The sequence below is a fragment of the Pseudorasbora parva genome, chromosome 16, assembly GCF_024679245.1.
Source record: "Pseudorasbora parva isolate DD20220531a chromosome 16, ASM2467924v1, whole genome shotgun sequence".
NCBI classification, from domain to species: domain Eukaryota; kingdom Metazoa; phylum Chordata; class Actinopteri; order Cypriniformes; family Gobionidae; genus Pseudorasbora; species Pseudorasbora parva.
This window is the reverse complement of record NC_090187.1, coordinates 44,686,306-44,699,875: the sequence shown is the minus strand read 5'-3', so window position 1 is coordinate 44,699,875 and position 13,570 is coordinate 44,686,306. Positions and strand designations below refer to the sequence as shown.

Here is a 13,570-nt window from a genome sequence, read left to right as displayed (position 1 = left end):
TAGCAACCGAGAGACTCCGCCCACACTCTCTTCTGATTGGCTGTGATTTTGTATTGATTTGGTTGCGAGTGGTGCGCTTACAGAGAGACTCCGCCCACACTCTCTTCTGATTGGCTGTGATTTTGTATTGATTTGGTTGCGAGTGGTGCGCTTACAGAGAGACTCCGCCCACACTCTCTTCTAATTGGCTGTGATTTTTGATTGATTTTCTTCGAGTAAAAATAGTGTTTGTGTCATAAACAAGCAGGATGATGCAAATACGTAATCACTCCAGCGCTTTATTTACCAATAGCGGCTAATCAGCATGAATTCTGACACGTTTTAAAGAATAATAAAGAGTTGTGTACCTGTGTATGACAGTGGTTTGGTGTTGTTGAGTTGTCGTGCTCTCATGGCCTGCTGTTGTTTCTCTAGCGCCGCCAACATGTCACCCAGATCCAACTGCACCGGCGTCCTGCTCTTCTTACCGGCTGCTTTAGACAGAGCCTCCTGAACGCACACACACACACACACACACACACACACTCTGAGTTCTTCATCCATCCCGCTCGAGTCAAATTCAAGGCACTGGTGTACTAGCATCTTGTGTCATCTAGACCAGCGGTTCCCAAACTTTTTTACCTGCGCACCCCCTTCTATGTCCCGAACGGGTTCGCGCACCCCCAATACCCACTTAAAAAAAAAAAAAAAAAGCAACAACAACAAAGCTTTGTTTTATCGCCATATAAAGACTGTTTTATCGTGGGCAAATAACCAGAACACAAATGACAATAACAACATCAAAAAAGTTTCAATATAATGCAACAAAGCTACCACTTTTAAGAGGATGTGACAGACACATGCTCAGTAACAGAAAGCACGGTTATTTTCAGCCGCATAACATTGCAGCAATAGGCCGCCGAGATAACGGAGCCGAGCAAAGGGAGTGCTTTCAATGAATTCCTATGAAAGTTAAGCTTCCATATACATAAACTGAAACCGCGCCAGTGCGCGCACACCGTGAATGACAGCTCGTCAGTAAATGCGCGCTCTGCGCGGCCAAGCAGATTTTAGTTTCAGTTTTGAATTAGCACCGATTCGGGAGCGGGTTGCTTGAACTGTGGGTTCATTAGCCTATTATCTTAATGAAAAACACAACAACACACAATGACAAACTCACTTACTTTTACATTTCACTTTGAAACCAAATCTTCCAAGATCATCTTGGCGGTTTTTTTAATGGGATTTTCCATACAATAAAAAAAAAAAAGACATTACATTTGTCCTCTCGCGCACCCCCTGGTGGCAGCTCGCGTGCCCCTGGGGGTGCGTGCACTACACTTTGGGAATCCCTGATCTAGACAATGCTGTCTCTCTAAAGCCCCTTTCACACTGCGATTCCGGCAAACACACGGATAATGTGACCCGGCATTTGTTCCCGGGCCGCTAGATTTGGTCCATTCACACTGCCAGTGAAATACCGTAATATGTGCGCTTTCACACACAACCCGTAACGGCCCCGGGTCGAGTTGACACGTGACATCCTGATGTGACGTATAACGGCGAGCGATCTCCGCTTCAGCGCGGATAGTAAGGAGCTCCGTGGTCTCGACTTGTGTCCAGTTTGCGCTCATTTCTGCTTGTTTAATTTTAGTTTCTTTTGTATACGAACACTCTCTGCGTTTAAAACACCGACGAGCTCTTCTGGCACTGCAGGGTTGTGTTATTGAAAAAACAAGCTCTAGGAGTCGCACGATAACTACGCACACGCTGCGGCATTAGTTTCGGCTTTTGTTCACACAGCGCTCGTCCCGGGTCGAATCCCGCAATGTTACTAGGTCCCCGACCCGGGTTCAGTTCGGTAATCAATCCCGGGACGTGGTTGCTTTCACACAGAAGGCGACCCGGCAATGCTCCGGGAATATTGCGGGTCCGACGTGCAGTGTGAAAGGGGCTTTAGGAACATTCAATTTAATCAGAAATTGTTTAAACAGTCAATAAGTGGATAAATCACTTACTGCTTGCAGGAATATAGTCGCCCCTTTCTTCAGTTTAAGACGCTGAGCGAAGCTTGCTTGAAATGGGCCGAATAAACGAGCGATTTGTTGTGGTGTCTGATTATAATAAACCTCAGCCGTGTGTCCTGAGAGCCGTGTTTGCTCTCCTCGAGTGTCTTGTTTACCATCAGTAGATTTGGCTTGTTTGGACAGATGTTGGGGCGTGCATATAAATGATCCCCAACGCTTAAGTCACGGTTGGGTTTTTGTTGAGAAGCACTTTTTTTTCTGTGGTGTTTTTGATTCACGAGATTTACATCAGACGGAGGAGGCGATGGTGTTTGAGACTCACAGTATGTGATGTCCATGGACTGAACTCTTATTATTTCACTATGGCAAGGTTAATTACATTTTTCATTCTAGGGCACCTTTAAATGTAAATGGCTGATCTGATGAGTGTGTTTACCTGTAGTTTCTTCTGCTCCATGCTGATCTCGGAGTATTCCTGCGCGGTGGCCAAAGCTGCAGCTAGAGCTTTCTTCCTCTGACTCTTGGCTCTTTTGGGCACGGAGCTGGTGATGGGGATGGGCGTCTGCACAATGCTTATGGGGGAGTTCTCCGGAAGGTTATCCAGCTATACACACACACACACACACACACACACACACACACACACACACACACACACACACACACACACACAGGTTTAAGGACCAGATATACATGTATATTTTGTGCTCTGCTTCTGTGAAACACTCACCAGGTTCTTGGGCAGTTTGGGTGGAGCTGGATCCGGTTTATTCCGCTGAGCAGCGCCTCCTGTGGCCAGCTCAGGAAACTCATCCTCATCCTGAAAACAGAGACAATAGCCACAATTAATACATATAATTCTGTGTATGTGTGTGTGTGTGTGTGTGTGTGTGTGTGTGTGTGTGTGTGTGTGTGTGTGTGAGAGGGAGAGGGTGACTGAGCGTGTATGAGAGAGTGTGTGTGAGTGAGTTTGCATGAGAACGTGTGTGTGTGTGTGTGTGTGTGTGTGTGTGTGTGTGTGTGTGTGTGTGTGTGTGTGTACCTGGAAGTACAGTGGCTCGGGTGTGAGGTGTGTGTTGGGGGTCTCTGGAGGGGTCACTCTCCTCTGTCCTCCTGCTCGACCGACAAAACTCATCTGGAAGTCCTGCGGGTCAGATGATGCAGAATCAATCAATCAATCAATCAATCAATAAAACAATCAATCATCTTTATTTAATAAGTCACGGGCCTCAGAGCACCAGTGTCATGTGACCGGGCGAACTTTACCTGTGTGAAGCTCCTCTGCTCAGGTGCTCCTCTGTGTGTGTTCCTGTCAGCCCATGGCTTCTGAGCGGCCGGCGAGGACACACTCCCCCAGCTAACCGCTGTAAACACACACACACACACATTGTTTCAATGTTTTATGAGGACTTTATGGGAACATAATGGCTTTTATACTGTATAGACTGTATTTTCTATCCCCCTACACTGCCCCTGCCCCTAAACCTACCCATCACACACACACACAATGCCCCTAAACCTACCCATCACACACACACACAATGCCCCTAAACCTACCCATCACACACACACACAAGGCCCCTAAACCTACCCATCACACACACAATGCCCCTAAACCTACCCATCACACACACACACAAGGCCCCTAAACTTACCCATCACACACACACACACTGCCCCTAAACCTACCCATCACACACACACACACTGCCCCTAAACCTACCCATCACACACACACACACACAAGGCCCCTAAACCTACCCATCACACACACACACACTGCCCCTAAACCTACCCATCACACACACACACACTGCCCCTAAACCTACCCATCACACACACACACACTGCCCCTAAACCTACCCATCACACACACACAATGCCCCTAAACCTACCCATCACACACACAAACAAGGCCCCTAAACCTACCCATCACACACACACAATGCCCCTAAACCTACCCATCACACACACACACAAGGCCCCTAAACCTACCCATCACACACACACACAATGCCCCTAAACCTACCCATCACACACACACAATGCCCCTAAACCTACCCATCACACACACACAATGCCCCTAAACCTACTCATCACACACACACACAAGGCCCCTAAACCTACCCATCACACACACAATGCCCCTAAACCTACCCATCACACACACACACAAGGCCCCTAAACCTACCCATCACACACACAAACTGCCCCTAAACCTACCCATCACACACACACAAACTGCCCCTAAACCTACCCATCACACACACACACACAAACTGCCCCTAAACCTACCCATCACACACACACACACACAAACTGCCCCTAAACCTACCCATCACACACACACACACACAAACTGCCCCTAAACCTACCCATCACACACACACACACAAACTGCCCCTAAACCTACCCATCACACACACACACACACAAACTGCCCCTAAACCTACCCATCACACACACACACACACAAACTGCCCCTAAACCTACCCATCACACACACACACACAAACGTTAACAGGCCCATTCACACTAATCACGATAACTATAACAGGTGAAAGAGAGAGATCTTACCGGTCATGACGCCAGCATCCACAGCCTGCAAACACACACACACACACACACACACACACACACACACACACACACACACACACACACACACACACACACACACACACACACACAGAGATGAGAGAACAGCAACCGTTATAAACCTCAGCGCAATGAAATCAAATCTGAGACAGACGAGCTGGATGTAAAAAAATCAAAAAAAACGTTTAATGTTGACACACTGGAATAAATATCTTTACACTGCAAAAAATGCTCTTCTTAATTAGTATTTTTGTCTTGTTTCTAGTCAAAATATAAAAAAAAAAAGACAAGCAAAAGTAATTGTCTTGTTTTGGGAAAAAATAACTCAAAATGAAGAGAGTTTTTGCTTAAAATAAGATAAATAATCTGCCAATGGGGTGAGAAAAATAATCTTAATTCAAACAGAAAACAAGATTATTTTTCTCACCCCATTGGCAGATTATTTATCTTATTTTAAGCAAAAACTCTCTTCATTTTGAGTTATTTTTCCCAAAACAAGACAAAAACCTTTGCTTGTCTAGTAAATACTTCTTGTTTTAAGCATTGTTTGTGGTGTGGGCGTACCATGGGTGTGTGTGTGCTGGTGCTGGTGTTGGTCTGGTTGTGTTTGGGGCTGCAGTATCCGCTATCGCTGTCGATATCGGCCTCGCTGTGGCCTTGCTCACTGGACGACTCCTGCTGCGACGTGCGTCTGCGTCGAGCTTTATTATTATTATTCCACAGCTGAGGATTCGGCTGATCCGGCGCACATCTGCCCGCCTCGCCGGGGAAATCTAACACACACACACACAGTGCATTACATTCATGGTTCAAGGTTGACAAATTCTGGGGTAAAGCTCAAAGGTCAGCTCACACTGCAAAAAATGCTCTTCTTATTTTTAGTATTTTATTCTTGTTTCCAGTACAAAAATCGAAATATTCTTTAATTAAGATGTATTTACTAGATAAGACATGAGATATTTGTTCTTGTTTCTTGTTTCCGTCCCAAACAGAAATAAGATTATTTTTCTCACCCCATTGGCAGATCATTTTGCCTGTTTTAAGCAAAAACTCACTTCATTTAGATATTATTTTCAACAAAGCAAGAACAAATATCTTATGTCGTTTTACTGATCTAGTAAATGCATCTTGATTTAAGAATTGTTAGATATTTAGACTGGAAACAAGACAAAGTTACTGAGTAAGAAGAGCATTTTTTGAAGGTCAGTACCTATTGATGGTTCAAGGTTGACTAGATCTGGGGTAAAGGTCAAAGGTCAGTACCTGTCTGCTGGGCTGCATCCACCAGAAGCACCGTCTTGGACCTCCCATCAGGCCCGGCCGCACACACCTCTTTCTGGACCGCCACGCTCCGCATCACAGGACGCTTGGCTCTTATTGGCTGAGGCATCGGCTGCTGTGAGTGAGGTAAACAACACATCAGTTTAAACTAATGAAATGTATATAGTGGTTTACTGATGTGTGCGTTATACACTGATCAGGCATAACATTATGAGCACTGACAGGAATAACACTGATGATCTCTTCATCACGGCTCCTGTTAGTGGGTGGGATATATTAGGCAGGAAGTGAACATTTAGTCCTCAGAGTTGATGTGTGTGAAGCAGGAGAAATGGGCAAGCGTAAGGATTTGAGCGAGTTTGGCCAGATTGTGACGGCTAGACGACTGGGTCAGAGCATCTCCAAAAGTGTGTTCTTTGGCCGGGTGTGTGTGTGTGTGTGTGTGTGTGTGTGTGTGTCATACCTTATATTGCACACTGAATCAGTTGTGAGTGTGAGTGTGTGTGTGTGAGTGTTTGTGTGTTTGTGTCGTACCTTATATTGCACACTGAATCAGTCGTGAGTGTGTGTGTGTCGTACCTTATATTGCACACTGAATCAGTTGTGAGTGTGAGTCTGTGTGTCGTACCCTTTATATGCACACTGAATCAGTCGTGAGTGAGTGAGTGTGTTTGAGTCGTACCTTATATTGCACACTGAATCAGTCGTGAGTATGTGTGTGTCGTACCTTATATTGCACACTGAATCAGTTGTGAGTGTGAGTCTGTGTGTCGTACCCTTTATATTGCACACTGAATCAGTCGTGAGTGAGTGAGTGTGTGTGTCGTACCTTATATCGCACACTGAATCAGTCGTGAGTGAGTGTGTGTGTCGTACCTTATATTGCACACTGAATCAGTCGTGAGTGTGTGTGTGTCGTACCTTATATTGCACACTGAATCAGTCGTGAGTGTGTGTGTGTCATACCTTATATCGCACACTGAATCAGTTGTGAGTGTGAGTCTGTGTGTCGTACCCTTTATATTGCACACTGAATCAGTCGTGAGTGAGTGAGTGTGTGTGTCGTACCTTATATCGCACACTGAATCAGTCGTGAGTGAGTGTGTGTGTCGTACCTTATATTGCACACTGAATCAGTCGTGAGTGTGTGTGTGTCGTACCTTATATTGCACACTGAATCAGTCGTGAGTGTGTGTGTGTCGTACCTTATATCGCACACTGAATCAGTTGTGAGTGAGTGTGTGTGTGAGTGTGTGTGTGTGTGTGTGTCATACCTTATATTGCACACTGAATCAGTCGTGAGTGAGTGTGTGTGTTTGTGTGTGTGTGTCATACCTTATATCGCACACTGAATCAGTTGTGAGTGTGAGTGTGTCTGTGTGTCGTACCTTATATCGCACACTGAATCAGTTGTGAGTGAGTGTGTGTGTTTGTGTGTCATACTTTATATCGCACACTGAATCAGTTGTGAGTGAGTGTGTGTGTTTGTGTGTGTGTGTCTTACCTTATATCGCACACTGAATCAGTTGTGAGTGTGAGTGTGTCTGTGTGTCGTACCTTATATCGCACACTGAATCAGTTATGAGTGAGTGTGTGTGTTTGTGTGTCATACTTTATATCGCACACTGAATCAGTTGTGAGTGAGTGTGTGTGTTTGTGTGTGTGTGTCTTACCTTATATCGCACACTGAATCAGTTGTGAGTGAGTGTGTGTGTTTGTGTGTGTGTCATACCTTATATCGCACACTGAATCAGTTGTGAGTGAGTGTGTGTATTTGTGTGTGTGTGTCGTACCTTATATCGCACACTGAATCAGTTGTGAGTGAGTGTGTGTGTTTGTGTGTGTGTGTCATACCTTATATCGCACACTGAATCAGTTGTGAGTGAGTGTGTGTGTTTGTGTGTGTGTGTCATACCTTATATCGCACACTGAATCAGTTGTGAGTGAGTGTGTGTGTTTGTGTGTGTGTGTCATACCTTATATCGCACACTGAATCAGTTGTGAGTGAGTGTGTGTGTTTGTGTGTGTGTGTCATACCTTATATCGCACACTGAATCAGTTGTGAGTGAGTGTGTGTGTTTGTGTGTGTGTGTCATACCTTATATCGCACACTGAATCAGTTGTGAGTGAGTGTGTGTGTTTGTGTGTGTGTGTCGTACCTTATATCGCACACTGAATCAGTTGTGAGTGAGTGTGTGTGTTTGTGTGTGTGTGTCGTACCTTATATCGCACACTGAATCAGTTATGAGTGAGTGTGTGTGTTTGTGTGTCGTACCTTATATCGCACACTGAATCAGTCGTGAGTGTGTGTGTGTGTTTGTGTGTGTGTGTCATACCTTATATCGCACACTGAATCAGTCGTGAGTGAGTGTGTGTGTTTGTGTGTGTGTGTCATACCTTATATCGCACACTGAATCAGTTGTGAGTGTGAGTGTGTAGTACCTTATATTGCACACTGAATCAGTCGTGAGTGAGTGTGTGTGTTTGTGTGTGTGTGTCATACCTTATATCGCACACTGAATCAGTTGTGAGTGTGAGTCTGTGTGTCGTACCTTATATCGCACACTGAATCAGTTGTGAATGTGTGTGTGTGTGTCGTACCTTATATCGCACACTGAATCAGTTGTGAGTGAGTGTGTGTGTTTGTGTGTGTGTGTCGTACCTTATATCGCACACTGAATCAGTTGTGAGTGAGTGTGTGTGTTTGTGTGTGTGTGTCGTACCTTATATCGCACACTGAATCAGTTATGAGTGAGTGTGTGTGTTTGTGTGTCGTACCTTATATCGCACACTGAATCAGTCGTGAGTGAGTGTGTGTGTTTGTGTGTGTGTGTCATACCTTATATCGCACACTGAATCAGTTGTGAGTGTGAGTGTGTAGTACCTTATATTGCACACTGAATCAGTCGTGAGTGAGTGTGTGTGTTTGTGTGTGTGTGTCGTACCTTATATCGCACACTGAATCAGTTGTGAGTGTGAGTCTGTGTGTCGTACCTTATATTGCACACTGAATCAGTTGTGAGTGTGAGTGTGTCTGTGTGTCGTACCTTATATCGCACACTGAATCAGTTGTGAATGTGTGTGTGTGTGTCGTACCTTATATCGCACACTGAATCAGTTGTGAGTGAGTGTGTGTGTGTCGTACCTTATATCGCACACTGAATCAGTCGTGAGTATGTGTGTGTCGTACCTTATATTGCACACTGAATCAGTTGTGAGTGTGAGTCTGTGTGTCGTACCCTTTATATTGCACACTGAATCAGTCGTGAGTGTGTGTGTGTCGTACCTTATATTGCACACTGAATCAGTCGTGAGTGTGTGTGTGTCGTACCTTATATTGCACACTGAATCAGTCGTGAGTGTGTGTGTGTCGTACCTTATATCGCACACTGAATCAGTCGTGAGTGTGTGTGTGTCGTACCTTATATTGCACACTGAATCAGTCGTGAGTGTGTGTGTGTCGTACCTTATATTGCACACTGAATCAGTCGTGAATGTGTGTGTGTCGTACCTTATATTGCACACTGAATCAGTTGTGAGTGTGTGTGTGTCGTACCTTATATTGCACACTGAATCAGTCGTGAGTGTGAGTCTGTGTGTCGTACCCTTTATATTGCACACTGAATCAGTTGTGAGTGAGTGAGTGTGTGTGTCGTACCTTATATTGCACACTGAATCAGTCGTGAGTGAGTGAGTGTATGTGTCGTACCTTATATTGCACACTGAATCAGTCGTGAGTGTGTGTGTGTCGTACCTTATATTGCACACTGAATCAGTCGTGAGTGAGTGAGTGTATGTGTCGTACCTTATATTGCACACTGAATCAGTCGTGAGTGTGTGTGTGTCGTACCTTATATTGCACACTGAATCAGTCGTGAGTGTGTGTGTGTCGTACCTTATATTGCACACTGAATCAGTCGTGAGTGAGTGAGTGTATGTGTCGTACCTTATATTGCACACTGAATCAGTCGTGAGTGTGTGTGTGTCGTACCTTATATTGCACACTGAATCAGTCGTGAGTGTGTGTGTGTCGTACCTTATATCGCACACTGAATCAGTCGTGAGTGTGAGTCTGTGTGTCGTACCCTTTATATTGCACACTGAATCAGTCGTGAGTGAGTGAGTGTGTGTGTCGTACCTTATATTGCACACTGAATCAGTCGTGAGTGTGTGTGTGTCGTACCTTATATTGCACACTGAATCAGTCGTGAGTGTGTGTGTGTCGTACCTTATATCGCACACTGAATCAGTCGTGAGTATGTGTGTGTCGTACCTTATATTGCACACTGAATCAGTTGTGAGTGTGAGTCTGTGTGTCGTACCCTTTATATTGCACACTGAATCAGTCGTGAGTGTGTGTGTGTCGTACCTTATATTGCACACTGAATCAGTCGTGAGTGTGTGTGTGTCGTACCTTATATTGCACACTGAATCAGTCGTGAGTGTGTGTGTGTCGTACCTTATATCGCACACTGAATCAGTCGTGAGTGTGTGTGTGTCGTACCTTATATTGCACACTGAATCAGTCGTGAGTGTGTGTGTGTCGTACCTTATATTGCACACTGAATCAGTCGTGAATGTGTGTGTGTCGTACCTTATATTGCACACTGAATCAGTTGTGAGTGTGTGTGTGTCGTACCTTATATTGCACACTGAATCAGTCGTGAGTGTGAGTCTGTGTGTCGTACCCTTTATATTGCACACTGAATCAGTTGTGAGTGAGTGAGTGTGTGTGTCGTACCTTATATTGCACACTGAATCAGTCGTGAGTGAGTGAGTGTATGTGTCGTACCTTATATTGCACACTGAATCAGTCGTGAGTGTGTGTGTGTCGTACCTTATATTGCACACTGAATCAGTCGTGAGTGAGTGAGTGTATGTGTCGTACCTTATATTGCACACTGAATCAGTCGTGAGTGTGTGTGTGTCGTACCTTATATTGCACACTGAATCAGTCGTGAGTGTGTGTGTGTCGTACCTTATATTGCACACTGAATCAGTCGTGAGTGAGTGAGTGTATGTGTCGTACCTTATATTGCACACTGAATCAGTCGTGAGTGTGTGTGTGTCGTACCTTATATTGCACACTGAATCAGTCGTGAGTGTGTGTGTGTCGTACCTTATATCGCACACTGAATCAGTCGTGAGTGTGAGTCTGTGTGTCGTACCCTTTATATTGCACACTGAATCAGTCGTGAGTGAGTGAGTGTGTGTGTCGTACCTTATATTGCACACTGAATCAGTCGTGAGTGTGTGTGTGTCGTACCTTATATTGCACACTGAATCAGTCGTGAGTGTGTGTGTGTCGTACCTTATATCGCACACTGAATCAGTTGTGAGTGTGAGTCTGTGTGTCGTACCCTTTATATCGCACACTGAATCAGTTGTGAGTGAGTGTGTGTGTGAGTGTGTGTGTGTGTGTGTGTGTCATACCTTATATTGCACACTGAATCAGTCATGAGTGAGTGTGTGTGTTTGTGTGTGTGTGTCATACCTTATATCGCACACTGAATCAGTTGTGAGTGTGAGTGTGTCTGTGTGTCGTACCTTATATCGCACACTGAATCAGTTGTGAGTGAGTGTGTGTGTGTCATACTTTATATCGCACACTGAATCAGTTGTGAGTGAGTGTGTGTGTTTGTGTGTGTGTGTCTTACCTTATATCGCACACTGAATCAGTTGTGAGTGAGTGTGTGTGTTTGTGTGTGTGTCATACCTTATATCGCACACTGAATCAGTTGTGAGTGAGTGTGTGTGTTTGTGTGTGTGTGTCGTACCTTATATCGCACACTGAATCAGTTGTGAGTGAGTGTGTGTGTTTGTGTGTGTGTGTCATACCTTATATCGCACACTGAATCAGTTGTGAGTGAGTGTGTGTGTTTGTGTGTGTGTGTCATACCTTATATCGCACACTGAATCAGTTGTGAGTGAGTGTGTGTGTTTGTGTGTGTGTGTCATACCTTATATCGCACACTGAATCAGTTGTGAGTGAGTGTGTGTGTTTGTGTGTGTGTGTCATACCTTATATCGCACACTGAATCAGTTGTGAGTGAGTGTGTGTGTTTGTGTGTGTGTGTCGTACCTTATATCGCACACTGAATCAGTTGTGAGTGAGTGTGTGTGTTTGTGTGTGTGTGTCGTACCTTATATCGCACACTGAATCAGTTATGAGTGAGTGTGTGTGTTTGTGTGTCGTACCTTATATCGCACACTGAATCAGTCGTGAGTGAGTGTGTGTGTTTGTGTGTGTGTGTCATACCTTATATCGCACACTAAATCAGTTGTGAGTGTGAGTGTGTCGTACCTTATATTGCACACTGAATCAGTCGTGAGTGAGTGTGTGTGTTTGTGTGTGTGTGTCATACCTTATATCGCACACTGAATCAGTTGTGAGTGTGAGTGTGTGTGTCGTACCTTATATCGCACACTGAATCAGTTGTGAATGTGTGTGTGTGTGTCGTACCTTATATCGCACACTGAATCAGTTGTGAGTGTGTGTGTGTGTGTCGTACCTTATATCGCACACTGAATCAGTTGTGAGTGTGTGTGTGTGTGTCGTACCTTATATCGCACACTGAATCAGTTGTGAATGTGTGTGTGTGTGTCGTACCTTATATCGCACACTGAATCAGTTGTGAATGTGTGTGTGTGTGTCGTACCTTATATCGCACACTGAATCAGTTGTGAATGTGTGTCTGTGTGTCGTACCTTATATCGCACACTGAATCAGTTGTGAATGTGTGTGTGTGTGTCGTACCTTATATCGCACACTGAATCAGTTGTGAGTGTGTGTGTGTGTGTCGTACCTTATATCGCACACTGAATCAGTTGTGAATGTGTGTGTGTGTGTCGTACCTTATATCGCACACTGAATCAGTTGTGAGTGTGAGTCTGTGTGTCGTACCTTATATCGCACACTGAATCAGTTGTGAGTGTGTGTCTGTGTGTCGTACCTTATATCGCACACTGAATCAGTTGTGAATGTGTGTGTGTGTGTGTGTGTGTGTGTCGTACCTTATATCGCACACTGAATCAGTTGTGAGTGTGTGTGTGTGTGTGTGTGTCGTACCTTATATCGCACACTGAATCAGTTGTGAGTGTGAGTCTGTGTGTCGTACCTTATATTTCACACTGAATCAGTTTTGAGTGTGTGTCGTACCTTATATCGCACACGGAATTAGTTGTGAGTGAGTGTGTGTGTGTGTCGTACCATATATTGCACACGGAATTAGTTGTGAGTGTGAGTGTGTGTGTAAGTGTGTGTTGTACCTTATATCGCACACTGAATCAGTCGTGAGTGTGTGTGTGTGTGTGTGTCATACCTTATATCGCACACTGAATCAGTTGTGAGTGTGAGTGTGTCGTACCTTATATTGCACACTGAATCAGTCGTGAGTGTGTGTGTGTGTGTGTGTGTGTGTGTGTGTCGTACCTTATATCACACACTGAATCAATCGTGAGTGTGTGTGTGTCCTACCTTATATCGCACACTAAATCAGTCGTGAGTGTGTATGTTTGTGTGTGTGTCGTACCTTATATCGTACACTGAATCAGTCGTGAGTGTGTGTGTGTGTGTGTGTGTGTGTCATACCTTATATCGCACACTGAATCAGTTGTGAGTGTGAGTGTGTCGTACCTTATATTGCACACTGAATCAGTCGTGAGTGTGTGTGTGTGTGTGTGTG

At 44.7% G+C, this 13,570-nt stretch overlaps 1 protein-coding gene across 4 annotated transcripts in view; it reads right to left on the bottom strand.

Moving 5' to 3' along the window:
* The window catches only part of secisbp2l (SECIS binding protein 2-like), a 40,938-nt gene that overhangs the window by 12,591 nt on the left and 14,777 nt on the right, over positions 1-13,570 (bottom strand). For 2 of the 4 annotated variants that reach the window (XM_067419176.1, XM_067419178.1), the window contains 8 exons: positions 5,868-6,000; positions 5,169-5,377; positions 4,584-4,608; positions 3,273-3,370; positions 3,049-3,150; positions 2,737-2,826; positions 2,443-2,610; positions 348-489 (listed from right to left, as the gene is read on the bottom strand). In XM_067419176.1, the coding sequence (XP_067275277.1) occupies positions 348-489; positions 2,443-2,610; positions 2,737-2,826; positions 3,049-3,150; positions 3,273-3,370; positions 4,584-4,608; positions 5,169-5,377; positions 5,868-6,000 (967 nt within the window). The remainder of the gene's footprint in view (positions 1-347; positions 490-2,442; positions 2,611-2,736; positions 2,827-3,048; positions 3,151-3,272; positions 3,371-4,583; positions 4,609-5,168; positions 5,378-5,867; positions 6,001-13,570) is intronic. The other 2 variants (XM_067419177.1, XM_067419179.1) reach the window with 1 other exon arrangement.